The sequence below is a fragment of the Ovis canadensis genome, chromosome 2 (genome assembly GCF_042477335.2).
Source record: "Ovis canadensis isolate MfBH-ARS-UI-01 breed Bighorn chromosome 2, ARS-UI_OviCan_v2, whole genome shotgun sequence".
Lineage (NCBI taxonomy): Eukaryota > Metazoa > Chordata > Mammalia > Artiodactyla > Bovidae > Ovis > Ovis canadensis.
The window spans coordinates 247329054-247348240 of record NC_091246.1 but is presented as its reverse complement, the minus strand read 5'-3'; the positions used below and the strand labels follow the sequence as shown (position 1 = coordinate 247348240).

At 59.8% G+C, this 19187-nt stretch overlaps 1 protein-coding gene across 2 annotated transcripts in view; it reads right to left on the bottom strand.

The window, feature by feature from the left end:
- Nucleotides 1-909: 909 nt before the first annotated feature.
- RUNX3 (RUNX family transcription factor 3) overlaps nt 910-19187 on the bottom strand; it is a 67502-nt gene continuing 49224 nt past the window's right edge. For both annotated transcript variants that reach the window (XM_069575020.1, XM_069575019.1), the window contains 2 exons: nt 9232-9390; nt 910-4074 (listed from right to left, as the gene is read on the bottom strand). In XM_069575020.1, coding sequence (XP_069431121.1) covers nt 3527-4074; nt 9232-9390 — 707 coding nt within the window. In that variant the 3' untranslated portion in view covers nt 910-3526. The remainder of the gene's footprint in view (nt 4075-9231; nt 9391-19187) is intronic.

Sequence of the window (19187 nt, the reverse complement as noted above, 5' to 3'; positions counted from 1 at the left end):
CAGAGGGGGTGCTGCAGGGCAGAGGGGCGGGGATCACGGTTTGGCTGGAGAAATGGGAACTTCCTGCTGGGTGTTGGGTTTCGGGCAGACCAACCTAACCGAACAAGGCAAAGTCTTGGGATTAGCTTTTGAAGTCTTTGCACTCAAAAATAAGGTCTGTTTTATGAAATTTCCCCTCCACAAGTCCCAGCTGGACAGGCACGGCGGGCCAGGCCTCCTCGCTGGTGGGGTGGGGAGGGAGTCAGCCCACCCGGGTCCCCACACCATCACACCCACGGGCCCCACCATCGACCACAGACAGCTCTGTGGAGAGGCGGAGCCAGATGACACCCCCTCTTTGCACCTCAGTCCCCTCATCCGCATGGTGGGGGAGCTGCTGGTGCTGCTTGCCTTGCACTTCTGATTGCTGCCAGGTTGTCAAGTGTTGCAGCAAACAGTTCCCAGTGAGGGGCTCTCACCAAGGCCACTTCACAGCCCACCCGCCTCGGCCCCTTCCTAACTCAGGGCCTGGGGGATGAGCTGGAGGAGGGGCTCTGTTCGTTCTGTGGACTCATGAGAAGTCATGGGTCGCATGTGAAGGGAGGAAGGATGTTGGCACCCGCAGACATCAGTTTCCCTGGTGTTCCAGCCACACCAGGAAGACACCTCACCAGCTGCCCTTGCCCAGGGTGGCCATTCCTGATGGAGCTGGATGCAGGGAGGCCAGGGAGCTGTGAGGAGGGGGGGTGTCTCCAAAACAGCAAGGTCAGTCCTGATCCTGCCCCCTGGCCTGCCCTCTTCCACCTTGGCCTTGGTGTGCGGGTCCATCCTCTCCCACCGCCCCCTCCTATCCCCAACCCCATACACACAGCCCTGGAGGTCTGGCATCTCAGAGTCCTATTATTGTAACAAATCAGTCAAAATTCCATGTTACAGTTAAATAGTATAGAAGATGGTTTACTGTACAAGCAACTTGTGCATTAAAAACAAACACACCAAGCAAATTATAGTGCAAAGCAAGTTTCCATCCCTCCCCCACCCTCTTCCCAGCCCTGGGACAGTTTTATGGAAGGTATGCGTATAGCAGGTTTGAACACCTCAGCATGACAATATGTCACAACCAATCTGCACCCATCACCAATAGGCTTACAGTAACATGGTACCCAAACCCCTTGTTTCCTTGTGCTTTCTGAGTCAGTGTTTGCCTTATATGACTTTAAAGTAGCCTTATAAAATAAGGACCCATTTTTACCAGCCCAAGCTGTCTGCACCCACCATGGGCATTAAAAAACAAGACTCAGCACGGCTGCCGTCACTTTTAGTCAGAGACTGTGCAGGGGGCGAGGGGGTCAATTTATTTTCCAGTCCCTGCCCCCATCAGGGCTTGGATATCAGGAAGCGTGAAGTCATCTGTGCGGGGGCGGGCTACAAAGTGCTGGGCCCTGGGGACCCAAGGGTGCCTCCCCCTGGGGGCCCATCTACAACCACAGGGAACAGGAGAGAAGACACCAGGCAGTGAATTTGTAGCTGCTTCCTGAGGAGGAGTGGGGAGCCCGCCATCCCCCAGTACCTGTGCCCCGCCTGAGAGTCAGTGGAATCCCCCAGCAGCTGTTCTGAAGGGAGGAGACGTGATTTTTTTCCAGAAGACAAACTGCAGCAAGAGGGGGGTTGAGTAAGACCACCAGAAGGACTTCCTAACCTGCCTGAGTGTGTATCCCGTGTGCTTCTCCGGCAGTTGCTGCAGGCTGGGGTGACAGGCCGGCCACGGCCTGTTACAGAGACAACCGCCAAGGGGCGCTGTGTGCAGGAGACTCCACCTCCACAGAAGATGGGAATAAAAAGTGACTAAACCCGCATGCTGCCCAACGCTTCTAAGAGTTTTCTTGTCCTTTTCCACTTCTGCCTTTCTAGAATTTAAAAAAAAACAACCCTCAGGCATGGGTTTCTTATGCCTTTCTAGAACCAGAACACTCGGACGTGCCTAAACCCGGGGCCAGGACTGTCTTCCCATCTGCAAACTGTAGCACTTCCCGTGAGCAGAGCCGGGGCTGAGGCTGCCAAGCCCTTCACAGCCCTTGTGATCTGCCGTCACTCAGACACCGCGCCCCAGCTCACACCCGAATGCCTGAGCGCCACAGACGTGAGATTCCAGCCTTTCGCCAGCGCCTCCTTTGTTCCGCAGCAGGGTTACCCTTTGGTGGCAGCTGGTGGGATGCTGCTGAAGGAATGTGACATCTTGAGGTTTTAGGGGGGGCAGCTAACAATTCCACACCCTCGAGGGGTGGGGGGAGTATCAATCACTATCACGGGGCCTTTTCCTGTAAGGGACTGGGTGTCTGAAAACGTTTGAGAAACTTCTTTTTCTAAAATCATCTTTGACAACTGTTTTTTCTTTGTTTTTGTTGTTCAAAACTGCTTTGGGAGCAGACTGGTTAAAGATGGAGGGTTGTATGTCAGAGGTTGGGAGGTTTGGCTGGGCCTTCTCAGGAGGTTGGGGGTCAGGGGTGTGTGCAGCTTGGCTGGACCCAGGTAGGACACAGAGGCTGACATCTGACCCCATGATGACACCTCACCCCAAGGCTTTCTGCTGGGACCTGTCCTGTTCTGGTGCTCTCGCCAAAAATGGCAACATGGAGACCAGCCTAGGGGAAAAGGGACCCTTCCCAGTCCCCACCCAGAGGAGAGAGGGCGAACGGCTTGGATTGGTAAAGTGCACGGAGAACCCATCTGTAGGTGCCTACCCTGGTTTCAGGGACCTGCTGTCACAGGCCAGTCTGCTGGGGGGCCCTGGGACCGGGCTGGGGCTTCTCAGCTGTACGAGTTGTCGGGGAGCAGAGCTCAGGGAGGGGTGGGGCGGGCCTGGGGTGTTCTCTTTCCATCTCTGCTAGTGATCCCCCGGGACCTCTGGAGGGGTTCCTTCCTCATCCATACCATGAGGGAGCCCCCCCCTTCAGGGCTGCGGGAACCTTCCAGTTGTGACTCAACTTGTGTAAATGTGGAGGGAAGGGCTGGGCCCACGGGGTGAGGGGTCTCTGAGGAAAATGGCCGGGGGAGGTCTTTCTAGGGCTCTGCGGATAAGAGGGCAAACCATGTGGGCAAATACCACCTCTCTTTGGGAAAGAGATGGTCTCTGTCCAGGGGGCCTGGGCCCCTGACAGCAGTGGGCATAGCTGGGGACAGCCAGGTCACCCTGGGCAGGGGGGGCAGGGGGCGGGGGGGGGGGGCAGGAGGGGACTTCTCCCACAGGGATGTGGGATGAGATGAACAGGACCTGGGCTGGGGGGCGGGGTCCTGGGGGAGGTCCTCACCCCTCTGTACAAAGACGTGGCTCTGGGATGAGACGCTCTTAGAGCCGGCCACCAGCTCCGGGGCCGCCCCTCAGGCCGGTGGACCCATCTGGGGCCCACGACTGCCCTGGAGCGTTAAGTCCAGTTGGTGCCCTGAGCCTTGGAGGTGGGCCCGCCGCGCTCGTCTGGAAGGTTCTTGGGGGTACCGCCCCCTACCGCCGTGCGCCGCCGGCGAGAGCCGTCCACTCCGACACAGGCGGTCAGTAGGGCCGCCACACGGCCTCGTCCATGCGGCCGGGCGTGCTCAGCGCGGTGGGCGAGTTGCTGTGGCTGCCGTCGGCCTCCACGCCGTCGCTCTGGCCGCCCAGGCTGGGGTTCATGAGGCTGCCGGTGGCGACCGCGGCGGCGCTGCTGGTGCAGGAGGCCAGCATGCGCGTCGGGGAGCGGTCGCCGCCGCTGCCGCCGCCTCCGCTGCCGGCCGCCATGGAGAACTGGTAGGAGCCCGAGGACGCGCCGTAGTAGAGGTGATAGGGGGACGGGCTGGCCGGGAAGGGCCCGCTCTGGTTCTGCGGGGCCCCCGGGTAGGGCGGCGGCAGGTAGGTGTGGTGGAAGCGGCCGGTGGCCGGCATGCTGGCCACGCTGAGGCTGCTGATGCTGGTGCCCGAGGGCGTGGCGCTGTACGGGAAGGCGGCTGACATGGCCCCCGGGTAATGCATCCGGGGGTCGGGGAAGCGGCTCTCCGTGAGGGGCGGCAGGAAGGAGCGGTCGAACTGGCGGGGGTCGGAGAAGGGGCTCAGTTCCGAGGTGCCTGGTGGAAGCGGGGGAACAGCAAAGAGGACCGGTCAGTCGCAGCCCGACACCCTCCCGCCCTCCTTCCGCCCGGGGGCCCTTCTTCAAGGATGACCTCGGGCGACGGCCCTGGTTGATCTAGGGGTTAAGAATCCGCCTGCCAGGTCAGGGGACGCAGGTTCGATCCCTGGTCTGGGAAGATATCGCAAAAGCAAGGCAACTCAGCCATCGGGCTACGGCTACCGAGCCGTGCTCTGCCGACAAGAGAAGCCACCGCTGTAAGAAGCCTGTGCCCCACAAGGAAGAGCAGCCCTCGTTCGCCACAACTGGAGAAATCCCACCGGCAGCAACAAAGACCCAGTGCAGCCAAAAATTAAAAAATAAACTCATTTTTAAAGAAAGAAAAAATAATCAAAGCAGGACCTCAGGCTCTGGTTCCTATGCCCATGTGGGGGACCCCCGGTTCGAGATCTGGCTCTGCTCTGACCCTTGGGGGCTGGAGCCTGTGGACCCTGAATCTGGCCCCCACCTGAGGACAGGTGAGAGCAGGTGTCTGGGTGTGGGTGGCTGGGGGGGGGCGGGGGGTGCCTGCCGGGGCAGAGAGAGGAGGGAGAGGGCTTGTCTCTCTCCTCCCCGAGTCCTTGTCACAGCCTGGCCGTGCAGAGGCCTATCGAAGGGGTGAAGCTGGGTCCCCAGCTGGGCTGCTGGTGTCGGGGACACTGAGGATAGGGCCAGCACCGGCCGCCCAGCAGCCTGGCCCGACAGCTCCTGCCTCCCTCTCTCCCTCTGGGTTAAGTAAGAGCTGGGAAGACCGTGGGTGTAAAAAGGGTCTCTGGTGGTCCTGCAAGATAAGAAGTTAGCCCTGCTTTTTGCAGATAAAGGGAACAGGCGGAGAGAGAAAGATGGCTTCTCCCATGTTGCACGGAAGGGACTGGAACTTGTCAGGGGCTCTCGGCTTTCTGCTCCCGCTGGGATGTACCCGTGTGCATGCGCCTGCCTCACCTCTCTGCCCAGCGGGGCTCAGCGAAGCTACGGGAGCTGTCTGGACTACATTTGAGGGGGCTGCGTCCACAGCAGCTCTGTCCTTCCCTGCCATCCGGCCTCACCCTGGGCCTGTCATCTCCAGGGCTGCCTGCAGGCTGGAGCTGCCTGGTGGCCAGATGAGGGTCAGATGCCACCCTCACCTGCCTCCACAACAAAGTGAGATGGCACATAGAGGGGTCTGGTGGCCTGGACTCTGCCCTCATCGCAGAGAGACCCAGTGTCCAGCCCAGGCCTTGCCCTGACTCCCCCAGGGGTTTGGCTCCAAGACGAGGGTATCCTAGCCTCTGCCTCACCTTTTGTAATCAGACTCCTGAACCCTCAACTTCCCAAGAGGCTTCAGGAACGAGTCCAAATCCCTTAGTAGGAAACCTGAGACTAAGAGAGGGTGAGGCTCTCGCCAGAGGGTCACACAGCAGCTTGGACCTGGCACGGAACCCGGGGTTCTTCGTCCTGAGGACTCACACGTGCCTGAGGGGGAGCTGTCCCATCTCTGAGGCAGCACACTGGAAGTTAACTGTATCGTCTCCAAGCTTAGATACAGATCTTAGTTCTGTCACTGACTAGCTGTGTGTCCCTGGGCAAGTCACTTGACCTCTCTGTGCATCGGGCTATCCCACGTGAAAAATGGAGACGGTAACAGGCCCTAGGGATTTAATGCATGCAAAGTGCTGACACTGAGCTGGGGCCTGATGAGGGCCTGTGCTGCTGCTGTGGCTGTGACACCTCCCGTTCCTGGCACCCAGGAAAACCAGCCCATTTGGGGCCCAGCAAAGATGAACCCCTGACCATGGTCCTCCTCGTACCCTGGCCACAGGGGTGACTCTGGGCAGCAGTTGGGGGCGGGCAGGTGAGCTCCCAGCAGCAGTTCCACTTGGAAGTCAGTCTGTCCCCAAGCCCTTTGTCCACCAAAAACTAGGGGCCAGAGAGGACTCAGGAGGTGCCCAGCCCTTCCCCTGGCCAGCTCTGGGAGGGCACTGCTTGCAGGGCCTGAGGTGCGGCTGGGATAAGAGCTGCAGGTGCTCTCAGGCTTTGCTTTCCCAGATCTGCCTGAGGCGCTGTGTGGCCTCAGACACCTGCAACCTCTCTGGGCTTTGGGGTCTTCCCGGCTCAGCTGGGGGTTACCTCCTCAGCAGCAGGCTCTGGTCCTGGATGTGGACCAGAATGCGATGTTGTACCCCAGGCTCCACGTTGGGAAGATGTAGGGGGTGAGGGTCCAGGAGACTGGGGTCTTCTGGCACAACTGGTACCCTCCCTAACAGATCCCTTGACTGGTTAGTGCTGCCCCGAAGCCTAGGGGGTCAGGGGAGCCTGGCTCCTGTCCTCACCTCCCAACCCCGGGGAAGAACCCTTGCAGGCATCGCCTGGCACCCCCCGAAGAGCGGAGCATGAGGCTAACACCTTGCTCTGAGCTCAGGGAAGTGAGTGCTGCCCCATGACAGGGAAGGCTTTTTTCAAAACAAAGGGAGCCCAAACAGGGGCCACAGGATGCGATGACAGGACCACAGTCTGGGAAACACAGGGGCTGTGCCGGGTGGGCGCAGGTGTGTGCGGCCCTTGGGCGGTCCCATGGGCCGCAGGCAGGCCTGCCTGGATCTGCCACCATCCCCTTCCGTCTCCCTCCTAGGGCAGGGTGGCGGGGGGAGCATCTGCCCCCAGCACCCCTCAGCTCCTGCCCCCCCCAACCCCTCACCCCCTCCAGCCCAGTAGCCCCAGGAAACCCGAGCTGGCCAGGCCGCTGTCGAGCAGCCAATCCCAACACTGGAAGGAAATGTTTATTTTCTTCTCCAAATTGCCCCAGCTGCTGCATGGTGGCTGAATGAGGCCTTTGAGCTGTGAGAAGCCCCCATTGTGGGCGGCCACAGCCAGGGGGCTGGGGGCTGGGGAATGGGAGGGTTGGGGCCTCAGCGCTGCTTGCCAGTGACCAAAGCTGGGGGGTCAAAGCTGTTAACAGGAACCAAGAGGAGTGGTGGGGGGTGCCCTGAAAAGGACCCCCAGGATGGGAGTCTGAAGGCAGAGATCTGTCCCACCAGGAGGGGAGGGTCAGAAAGAGGGATTCCCCAAGCCTGGCTCTGCCAACAACTCCTCTGTGACAGATACCTCCTTCTTCCCATTTTAGAGATAAGAAAACTGAGGCTCAGAGAGGGGAAGCGACTTGCCTGAGATCACACAGCCAGCAGAGCCTACCTGACTGCAAAGGTCAAGCTCCTTGCCTGGTCTTGGATGTCAGAAGCCCTACCTCTCACTCCAAAGGGGTGGGGTGGGGTGAGCTGGTGTCCCACACAGGCCCCAGGGAGGCAGGGCCTCTGCCTGCTGCTGGGCCAGGCGAGGCCCTCTGGGGCTAGACAGGGGTGAGTAGGTCTGTCTCAGACTCCGTCAGGTGCTGCTTCCCAAGCCATGTCCACACAGCTGGAAAGGGGAGGGGGGCTACCCTTCCATGGGAGCTGCTGGCTGGGACACCACTCTGTGCCCACCTGCTGGGGTCCAGGAGCCCCTGGCTGGGTGCCAGCCCCACCATGGCAGATTCAAAACGTCCATAGCATCTGCCCTTGGGCACCTCCTGTACTTCTGAGGGCCTAGGGGGTCCCTACTGGGTCTCTGTTAAGGGAGGCCCTGCCCTCAACCCTGGCCATGTGTGCCAGGCATGATGCCACACTGAAGCATCTGAGACCACTTCACCTGCACCGAGGCCAGCTGATGGGCGACGGAAACACAGACAGCTTCTGGGTAGGGCTGGGCACAAGCCCAGAAGACCTCTCCCTGCATCCCGAGCCCAGACCCCTCCACCCTGCAATCCCCCAGGCTCAAGAGTTGAGTGTCTCAAAAGTGGACAGCCCCTGGCCCAGAGCTGCAGGATAGGGCGTGGGGGGGGGGGTGGGGGGGTGATGGGAGCCTCTCCCTACCTTCAGGGCTCAGCAGGGCCAAGGCCCAGCTCCCTAGGCCAGAAGGGAGGAAGTTTCTCTTCATGCCAGGGGGCTTCATCAAATGCTTCAGTGTGGCATCATGCCTGGCACACACGGCCAGGGTTGAGGGCAGGGCCTCCTTTAACAGAGAGACACAGTAGGGACCCCCTAGGCCCTCAGAAGTACAGGAGGTGCCCAAGGGCAGGTGCTATGGACGTTTTGAATCTGGCCAGTGATGGTCTGTGTGACCCAAGGGTGGCCCTTCACCTCTGAAGCCTCAGTTCACACATCTGCCAAATGGGATCTAACCAGACCCGGAGGGCTGAGAAAGGACACAAACCCGCGGCGCCTGATGGCAGCCGGCCCTCCCAGCCTCGTCTGGCACTGGGGATGAACGCGTTCTGTCCCCGCCTAGCTTGAGGGTCAGCCATGCACTCAGCCCCCTGCACCCATCCTACTGGCCAGGAGAACCCGGACAGCTGCGCACCAGGCCCCGTGCACCTGGACGGTCCGCCTGAGGCCGGGGCTCCCACGGCCTGCCGGGTCCATCCGGCCATGGGGAGGGACTCCATCCCCCGCCTCCGCCCAGAGGCCCCCCTCCTCCTCCTCCCTGTCTGGGAAGGCTCTGGGTTGGCGGGGACCTTTCTTAGGTGAAAGTTCTGTGTCCCTTCAGGGCTACAACCTGACTTTACAAGTTTTTCTGAGCGCAGTGAGATCATCTGAACGTCACCAGGGCCCATGCAGAGGCATCCACCAACCACTGTGCTTTCAAATGAGAAAGGCAAGGTTTGGGGGCCCACCATGTCCTCGGGAGACAGATGTCTGTCTCAGGCTCTTGGGGCAGGTCCTGTCCAACTCAAATAGGCACACTGGGGGACCAATGGCTATTTCCCGCAGGGGACAGGGAGCTCCTGGCGGGGCAGGGAAGGGACTGTGTCTGCCTGTTCACACTGATCCTTGAGGCCCGGCACTGTGATGGCACAGGGAGGGTGGCAGTATCTATTTGCTGAGTGAAGGAAGGAAGGGCTGAGCCCAGGACCGGGCTGAGCAGGCCCTCAGAGCAGGATGAGTGTCAGAGCAAGTGGGCACCCGCACTCCCGTCGTTAAGACCAGGGCGGTGCAGTCAAGGACCTTCCTACGAGCTTCCGTTCTGGGGCATAGGGACCAAGCCCAGGCCCCTAATGCCCCCGGCCCCTGCCCACCCCAGCCACCATCCCCGCTGGGTGACATACCTTGGATGGGGGTCTGGGCCTGGCTGCCGAAGTGGCTGGTGGTGCTGAGCGAGCTCCGGGGGCTGGGCGTGCTGGGCGTCACCCGCATGCGCAGACGCTCCAGCTCTCCGAAGCGGTCGGGGAACGCCTTGGTCTGGTCCTCCAGCTTCTGCCGATGCCCTGCAGAGCATGGAGCCCGTGAGCAGCTCATCCCCGAGTCTCGGGGTGGGGGTGGGGGTGGGGATGGGGTGGGGATGGGGGTGGGGTGGGCAGAAACGCCTCGCTCCGTTGGACCTGCGGTCTAACCTTAGGCCTCTGCAGGGAGGTCCCATAGGCCGTTACCCACCTCTTTTCTGAACAGAGAACAGTCAGTACGGGCCGCCCTGCGGCTGCCATGATGTTACCCTAACCTTCCAATGCCACAGGTGAGGCAACACAGCCAGTAAGTTGTGGAGTCAAGATCTGAACTTGGGAGTTCAACTCAAAGCCCGAGATCTACACCTCTATGTTACACTTGTAAAAAAATATTTACTTTCACTTATTTGGCTGTGTCGGGTCTTAGCTGGGGCATGTGGAACCTAGTTCCCTGACTAGGGATCGAACTCTGGACCCTGCACTGCCAGTGGGGAGTCTTAGCCACTGGACCACCTGGGAAGTCCCTATGTTACACTTTTTGGCAGAAGGGAAATCTGAGGCAACAGGCATACATAGGGGCTCAGGCAGGCTCTGTGGCAGGCAGGGAGAGAGCCCAGGGATGGTACCACTCTCTGCTCCCAGCATTCCCTGCCCCCGCCCCCAGCATTTCCATCTGCAAGAGGAATGAGACAAGGCCCAGGATGGGAATGCCGGCTCCTCCAGTCCAGAGCTACCTGGGAACCCCCAGCACATGCCTTCTCCCCTCTGGGCCTCAGACAGGAGGATAAAGTCACCAGGATGCCAGCAAGTGCTGCGGGGCACTGTGTGAGGGGCCGGACTCCCATCTTTGCCCAGAAGCTGGGGACAGGGGGATAAGTGCACCTGCTTGGGGCACTGAGCTTGGAGAAACTACCAGCGTCTTGCAGGATTCTTCTGCCATTACCATATAAGAAGGACCCCAGCCTCGTCTGCAAGACCCTGGAGGAGCTGGCAGGGTCAAGATGGCCGTGGCCCTGCTTTTAAGCAGCCAGTCAAGGCCACCCTCAACCCTTCTTGAATGACATCAGGCTTACAGGGATCACCCCCTCACACATACACACACGCACAACTTTTTCAATTACTCATTTTACATTTCACAAGCAACACGTGAACATCTACAAAAAGAAAAGCATTACAGGTGGCTCCTCTGACCCACCCTAAATCCTGCCCAGAAATCCCCAAGTGATCAATTTGGAGGTCTTTCTTTCCAGGCCTTCTTTAGGGTTTCATGTGCATGGAAAACACACAGCAAGTTTTTCATGGAACTTCCTTGAATGGTCTCAGCCTGGTTGTATCATTCTGTAACTTGCTCTTCCATAGCCCACCCGGGTGGGGGCCCCTCAATTTCCTTATCTGATAAATGGAGAGAGTACCCCTGCCTCAGAGAAACCACAGAGTTTCCGCAAAACCTTGGGAGCCCACCCTGGGGTGTAGTGAGGAGCCATGAGTCGGGGCAGAGTGGCCTCACTGAGCCCATGTGTGTCCCGCACTCCTGCTGAGGCAGGCAGGCTGGCCTGGTCCTCTTTCTATAAGACAACAGGGCTGCGGCTCAGAGAGGTAAAGAGGCTTGCCTGAGGTCACACAGCGAGGAAGTGGGGAGGATTTTCTAGACCTGGGATTCTTGGAAAAGAAGTGTGGGGAATGGGCTGGGGGAGAGGCGAAGGCTTGCCTGAGTCCTGGGGTCTGCCATGAGGAATTTTCTAGCTTGACAGAGAAAGAAGACGACAGTCTCAGAATATGGCCCCCCTGGGGGGCCCGGGAAAGTGTGATGGGACTCTTCACTGCTGTTGAGAACGAGGGGACAGAGCTAGAGGCTGCAGAATGGGCCTGATTCCTGATTTTCAAATGAGGATACAATGGATTCTGGTACCCACAGTCCCCCAGGCTGGCTCCACACCCCTGCCACCAGCTCACATAGGCATCTGAGAGCCCCGAGGAATGGAACCGGTTGTCCTGGGGGCCACACTGGGCTCAGCAAGCCACCAAGAACCAAGAAACCCAATTTCTCCTCCAAGGAGGGCCCAGGCCCGGGCCGATGGGATACATGGCAGCCAAAATGAGCCCACTTGACACCAGCCAGGCCCCACTACTGCCTCCCAGGACTCCTGGACAGGAAAAACGTGGGCTGGGGTGAGTTTGGCTGGAGCTGAGGCTGCAAACTCAGATGCTTAAGGGGACCAGACAAGTCTCATAAATGAGGCAGATGGAATGGGTGGGGACTGGGGCAGACTGGAGAGGGTGAGCCTTGTAGAAGGGGCAGTTGCCATCCAGCCCAGCTGACTGATGCCCCAATGGAGGTGGGCCCAGTGTTGCGTTTCCAATTTACCAGAAGCCATAAACCTGCTTTTCTGTGAAATCTCCCGTATTATATATGTCGGCGATTAACCCAAATACTGAAACGTGAAAGTCACTCCGTCATGTCTGACTCTTTGCGACCCCATGGACTATATACAGTCCATGGAATTCTCCAGGCTAGGATACTGGAGTGCGTAGCTATTCCCTTCTCTAGGAGATCCAGGGTCTCCTGCATTGCAGCGGATCCTTTACCAGCTGAGCCGCCAGGGAAGCCCGGCATACTGAAACCAACAACAACAACAAAATAACCCACTTGGCACAATGTGTCCTGCTCAGGGGTTGCCAGTTTGCAGCCTCCAAGTTTGAGGTTTCATTTTCTGGTTGGCTGTCTAACGTGAGCCATCGAGGACTGACTAATGGATAGCCCTGGGGAAAGGGTCTCCAGGGCAGTGCCACGGGGCTCAGCCTCGGTCCTGGAAGGCCTTGGAGGGCGTGCTCTCGCCCTGGCTGCTGCGGCCACTGGGGACGGCAGGGTGACGTGGATGAGCTGGATCATGAACGCACTGAGAACAATCTCAACAGGCAGGAAGCCGGCTGGAGAGATGTGGAGACCGCAGACTGACCTGACAGCAGCTCGGTGCAAAGGATCTGGGTGTCTTAGTCAACCACAAGCTTGAAGTGAGCCAATGGGCCTACACAAAAGCTGCTGCAAACCCTCAGGCCTTGCTGTTATTGTCGCTGGCGGATAGAGTCCCGTTTCTGAGTCACACTGAGTACAGAGTGTTTACAGAGACGCCTGCGGGCCGACGGAAGGAGGGCGGGGTTCACAGCTCGCCTGGGTTCAAGGACCGCCCGCAGCCTGGTAGCCGGTAGCTGCGCTCGAGTCACACCCCTTTCCCCCACCCCAAGCCACAGTGGGTGGGCCACACGGTGCCCCTGCGGGTCTCTGGATGCTTTCCACCCACCCAGGTCACTGTCCCCTGTGTGGTCACCTCTAACCCAGCTCACGCCAAGGAAGGCAGGATTATCGTCTCCATGTGGAGACCGGGACACTGAGGCCAGGACGGTGAGTCCTGTCTGGGACACAAAGCCAGGCCAGCAGAGCCAGTGTCGGCACCCAGACCCCTGATCCCAAGTCCAGTGTTCCTTCTCCGGATACTTCCCTTTCGTCCCCATTGTACAGATGGGGCCACTGAGGCTTCAAGATGAACCCTATGCTAAGCGACTGGTCTGGGATATAAAGCAGGTAATGTGGTCCCGGCGCATACGCTCCAACCACACGCTACCCTACTTTCGCGAAGGGCAGACTTCCTGGAGGGGAGTTTTCACAGCACGTGGGGGAACCGCTTCCGTGTTGCTGTGGAACCCCTGAGTCAAGGCCTGGGAGGGCCGAAAGGGAGCCCAGGCGGCTCCATGGGGCCAGGGCGCCAGAGAGTCTCAGAGCCAAGGGGCCCCAGCCTTCACACTGGGAGCAGAACGGAACTCCCTGTGCCCAAGGAAAGAAGATGAGCCTTCAGAATAGACCTCTTTCATTCCGCCGCCCACAGTGAGAGCTGGGGATGGGGAGCCCTGGCCCAGTTCACCGGGTCACCAGGGGCCCAGCCCTTTCACGCTAGGACTCAGTTTCCCCTCTGTACATACTGCTCCCCGAGGCCCCTCCAGCTTCAAAAGTCCCTGACTTTAGACTCCAAGAACTAGCCACTGGCGAGGAAGCGGCCCCAGAAGGAAGGGAGGCAGGGGCTGCTGGCTCGGGGCCCCTCCGCCTGCTCCTTCCACGGCTGTTCACAGGGTTTCTCTAGTATTCTCTGCCTCGCACACTCCAGGGCAGCGGCTCAGGTACAGCCCGTCAGGAGTCTTCCTGTCCTTTGGGGCTCAGTCCAAGAGGCCCCTACCCCCTCTAGGAAGCCCCCTTCTCCCAGCACGGAGCCCCACAGCTCCTCTGCAAGGCTAAGAGCAGTAGCTAGCAGTAATGCAAAGGAAAACTGCGCTGACGCTTACTGAGCCCTTTCTCCTCTGCAGGGTCTCAGCAGTTGCCACACTCTGCCTTGTTTCACCTGCATCATCCCCATGGCGGCGGGGGCGGGTAGAGAGGTGTGCACCACTGTCCTTAGTACACAGGTAAAGAAACTGAGGCTCAGTGACATGCTCGAGGTCACACAGAAGCACCTGGCCACCTTGCCTTCCTGGAGCCCACCCTACAGGGCCTGGGTTTGCAAAGTCGGGGTGGGGGGGATCCAAACGGTTGGCTGTTAGGGCCCAGCCTAGGCCCAGGGCCTGGAGGACAGGCCCGGGAAAAGGCAGATGAGAGGGTCTCAGTGGACCCCAGCAGGAGCCCCACCCCACTCTGAAGCCCGGTCCAAACTTCTAAACTCAAACCCTGCTCTAAACCCCCAAGTCCCTCTCCTCCCTCTGGACCTCGGTTTCCACACCCGTCGAGTGGTTATCGTACTGTCTAAGCCCTGGGCTAAGGCTGAGCCAAAGGACAGGCCCCCAAGTGTTTCTGAATAGAGCGAGGATGGGACGCTGGGGGAGGGCACCCCCCTTGCCGTCTGGACCTGGCGGCCCGACCCCCTGCAAGCAGCTGGCCTCAACTCACTGAGGGCCCCTCCGATGTCATCTTGATCAAGGCTCTGACCTCGTGTGTGAGCCTCCAGGCCCCAGCGACCCAGGGCCTGTCCCGGGCAGCTCTCACCCAGTGGTGACTGGGGCAGGTCACTCTCTCTTCTGGGCCTCCGGTGTGTCATCTGTGAAACGGAGCTCACACTCTTAACTCCTGAGGGTGCAGACAGGCTGGGGAGAATGAAACACCCTCAAGATTCACAGCTCCTCTTCAATGATCTAGTCAGTAGTCGGGGGGAAGTGTTGGGGGCAGGTGTGTGGATGTAGCCTCACAGGTGTGCGAGAAGGATCAGAGTTGGGGGACGAATACTGGATCCCAGCCGGGCGGGTGACTCACCCGGGGGTCACAGCGGCAGAAGCCTGAGGACCAGGGCTGGGTTCCAGCGGGAGCGGAGGGGCCTCCCTTCTCTCTACTCCCAGGCATCGTTCGTCCCTGGGCCAGCACTGGGTCCTCAGGGACTGCCAGGAATCTGGTGCTTCCAGGGGGAAACCCGGGGGCCGTCAGGGCCATGCCCTGGCTTCACCCGGGCCCAACACAAGCTCCCCGAGACGAGTGTGGCAACCACGTGAGCAGACAGTTTCGATGGGCCACACACTGTGCTGGGCACGCCACACGTATCATCTCCAGGGGCCATGATGATCCTCTGGGAGGCTGCTACCATCACACCCATTTTCCACATGGGAAAGTGGAGGCAAGTGGCGAAGGGCACACCCGGAAGGGTGAGCAGGGTGCATGTAGCTCAGCTGCTAAGGTCTTGGCTTCCCGAGACCTCTGAGAGAGAGTACAGCTGGGCTCCTTGGCAGCAAGGCCGGACTGGCAGGAGGCCAGCTCCGTGTCCTGCCCTGGAGGGGGCGAGAAGGGCAGCAGGCCAACTGGAGCCGGGAGCCAGGAGCAGCAGTGCTGGGTGGGGCCGCGGGAGAGGCGCGGTCTGCGGGCGACAATGTGGGCCCCAGCCATGGGGCCCTTCTGCCATCTGAAGCCTCTTGGCCACCTCCTTGGCTACCCGGCCCGGGCCTGGTGCGGCCACAGCTCAGACACAGCGGCCACTGTCTGCCCGGCCTCACGGGTGGGGCACCCGGGCCCAAGGCCCGCTCTGTGGCCTGTCAGGAGATTTACACCCGGCTCTTAACAGCCGCACGGCATCGCAGGCGGGTGCTGGGCCCGGGGTGGTCCGCTGTGAATCGGCCCCCTGTGAGCAGATGAAAGCCGGTCGGCGGCTGGGCAGAGAAGCGGGCGGGCAGGCGAGGGGCCAGCGGGTCCCTCCTGGGGCCACAACTGGGGCTTCCAGCGGCCTGGGCCTGATTTGGGGGGAGCCCCGGAGGTCTGAGGTTAACCCCTTCCCGCCTGCTGGGTGCACTCCCTGGGGGTGGGTGGGTGGCTGGGAACTGGGAGCCAGGACCCTGATCAGGGGGGAGCACAGGAGTCTGAGGTTAACCCCTTCCTGCCTGCCGGGTGCACTCCCTGGGGGTGGGCATCCTGGGCACCCCTCCAGTGCCCACACCTGGAATGGAGGATGGAACTGTGGCGACCTGAGGTTGGTGGCCGGCTCAGGGTCACTTGGCCTGCCCATGCTGTCTCCAGCTCACAGCCACCCCCGTGGCTGTCTGCTCACCTCCTTCAGGCCTCTGCTCCAACATCACCTCTTCAGGAGGTGACACGTCCCTGTGGGTCCCAGCCCTGCTCGCTCCACCCCTCCCCAAGCTTTGGTTTTCTCCGCCGGACTTCTCACTACCAGAAATCTAACTCGCTAAATTGTTTGTTTTACCTCGTTTATCCATTCAACAACTATCTACTGAACACCGGTAACGCACTCACGTCTGTGTTCCAGGGTCTACACCAATGTCTGGCAAAGCAAAAGACCACCCACGCCCCTGGGGTAGCGGGGCACAAACAGTAATCAGGGAAGATGAAAAATAGCTGAAATAAGTGAGTGAGCTATATAGCATCTTAGAAGGTGACAAGTAAAACAAAAGCCAGGAAGTTTAGGGGAACGGGGATGTCTGTGCGTCCAGGGGGTCAGGAGAGGCAAGCCCAGGTAGAGGGAACAGCTGGACAAAGGCCAAGAGGCCAGAGCGTGAAGCTGCCTACTTCAACGACGAGTCAGCAGGGCAGAGCCGCCAGAGTAGGGTAAGCAAAGAGGAAGGTGGAGGAGAGGAGGGTGGAGGGGGCCCAGTCACACATCAGATCCGGGCTTCACAGCCGTGGCAATAGCAGCATGACTTACCCTCTCCCCACCCCCGAGTGTGTGAGACCCAGGAGGGCCAGAACCTGGTCTGCTGGGTTCAGTGCAGCCTCCTCAGTTTCTAGAACAACGGCTGGGCCCCAGGAAAGTAGTATTTGTTGAAATCATCCCATGTATATTTTGGGGAAGAGAAGACCCGACCACCGCCCCCAGCCCCAGGCAAGATGGGCTGGTGCCTCAGTGAGGAACCTGTGCCCCACCCTCCCAAGTGTGTGTTAGCTGCTCAGTCGCGTCCAGTGCTTTGCAACCCCACGGACTGTAGCCCGGACTGTAGCCCGCCAAGCTCCTCTGTCCTTGGGATTTCCCAGGCAAGATTACTGAAGTGGGTAGCCGTTTCCTTCTCCAGCGGTCTTCCTGATCCAGGGATTGAACCTGGGTCTCCTGCATTGCAGGCGGATTCTTTACAGCCTGAGCCACCAAGGAAGCGCTCCCAAGTACAACAACCCTGAGCCTGGGAGTCGGGGTGAGTGGCTCCCGAACTGTGGTCCAGCCCAGGCCCGCTCGAGCACGACCCCGCCCGAGCACGACCCCGCCCGCCACCATGTTTCAGGATCCTGCTCCACCTGCTTCGTGACCAGCCCCTGGTGACTCTGAGGGACACCAGCCCTGAGAACCTCGGAAACCAAGGCCACACAGGCAGGAAGCCACCAAGCCAGCCTTCAAACCCAGCCGGCCACCTGGCTGCAGGCTGGGCACGCTCTGCAGGGCAGCAGAGGGGAACGACCCAGCCACAGAACCCACAGCCGGGCCTCGGGGAGCTGCAAGGCGCCCGCTCCCTGGCTCCCAGGACCAGCCTCGACTCCCATTCCTCCCCACAGAAGGCTCAGCCCTCACATGGGGTTTGGGGGTGGTGGTGCGGTCCCAAAGCAGGAGAAAAGCCCAGAAGGAAAACCCAGCGAACATCCATCAGGAGAGTCTTGAGGGCCAGTCAGCAACAGACTCATGGAACACTCACAGCTCCCCATAGCACCGGCTAGTGCCGTCCCTGCCTTACAGATGAGCACACTGGGCTTAGAAGACCCTTCCATGCAGCCCTGGCTTCCCTGAGCCCCAGGCTGGAGCCCCGAGGGTGTACCGAAGCGGCTCTGTCTGCCAGCCTGTCTCCTCCTGGGGTAGTCGAGAATCAGTTAAGAGACTCTGGGGGACTTCTCTGGTAGTCCAGTGGTTAAGATACTTCCACTGCAGGGGGGCACAGGTTTGATTCCTAGTCTGCGAACTGAGATCAGACGTGACGCACAGTGTAGCGCCCCCAACAAAAAGAGAGAGACTCTGCAAAGGGCCCGGCACCCCAGGAATGCTCGCTGACCAAACGCAGCTGAGCCGGCCTCTGACCACTTACAGGTGGGGAAATGGAAGCCGAGGAAGGAGGCAGCGGCGTCCAAAGGTGGAAGAGTGCAGGCCAGGTTGGGGCTGGAACCAGGGGTGCTGGGGAGACCTGCCCTGAGGGCCGGGCAGAGGGGAGGAGACCAGGAGGGCCACCTCCCACATCCGCCCTTTTCTGTAAGTGAGCTTCTGCTAAGACCAGAGGGTGGCAGAGGGTAAGACGGTTGGATGGCATCACCAACTCAATGGACATGAGTCTGAGCAAATTCCTGGAGACAGTGAAGGACAGGGAAGCCTGGCGTGTGCTGCCATCCATGGGGTTGCAAAGAGTTGGATATGACTTACCGTCTGAACAACAACCAAGATTTTGTTTCAAGAAACTGCTTTAAAACCACTGATCTGGCCCACACTGACTTGCTTCTGACTCCAGGGTCTTTCAGAACCCAGCTTCATTCCCTTCCTCTTGCTGTCTCCAACCATGCCATCCCTGCCCCCATCAGCTCACCCCAGGAAAGGGCTGTCTCAGGCGTGGGAGACCTAGGGAGAGATGAGCACACAAGGGACTTGGGGGCTCTCAAGGGCAGAGAGCTGAGCCCCCTCCCTCATCCAGCGGCCTTAGTCGGGGAGGGTGGGCAGCTCGGGGCTGGGCAGGGCTGAACAAGAGGGTCCAGGCATTGGACCCTTCTGGAATCTGAGGGATCCAGGCATTGGCTGGGTCCTGGGAGCCTTCCAACCAAGCTCCAAGTCCCCTGCCCGCCTGCCTCTATGCATGGAAGCTCGCTGCTTTATGGAGTGGCTCCTCAGTGCTCAGTATCATGCTGAGGCCAACTGTGGCTCCCATTCATCCTGATTCAGCCCCTGGAGACTTATAGTAAAATAGCACCTCCTTCATCAGAAACTCAGCACCTCTATTACTATGACCTGGGTTTCTCAGCAGCCACCTTGCTGCTGACCAAGAAAGGTTCAACCATCGACCAATGGTGGTGGTGGTGGTGGGAGTATGGGGGAAGCCAGACAACAAGGATTAACAGAGCACCAGGGATCCAGAGATCCACAAGGACCCTCCCTCTGCTACAGCCAGATACTATCCACATGCCATCACTGGCCAGCAGGCTGGGAGGTATCATCCCATTTCCTGGAGAAGGCGACCAAGGTGCAGAGAGGTCAAGGACTGCCCCAAGGTCCCCCGGCCAGGCAAGCCGGGTCAGATCTGCTCTCTGTACCATGCACCTGTGGCTCACAAGGGCTTCCCAGCCATCACCGCCTTGAGACTCTTGGGGTCACTGACCTGGTTCACAGATGACAAAACCGAGACCAAAAAGG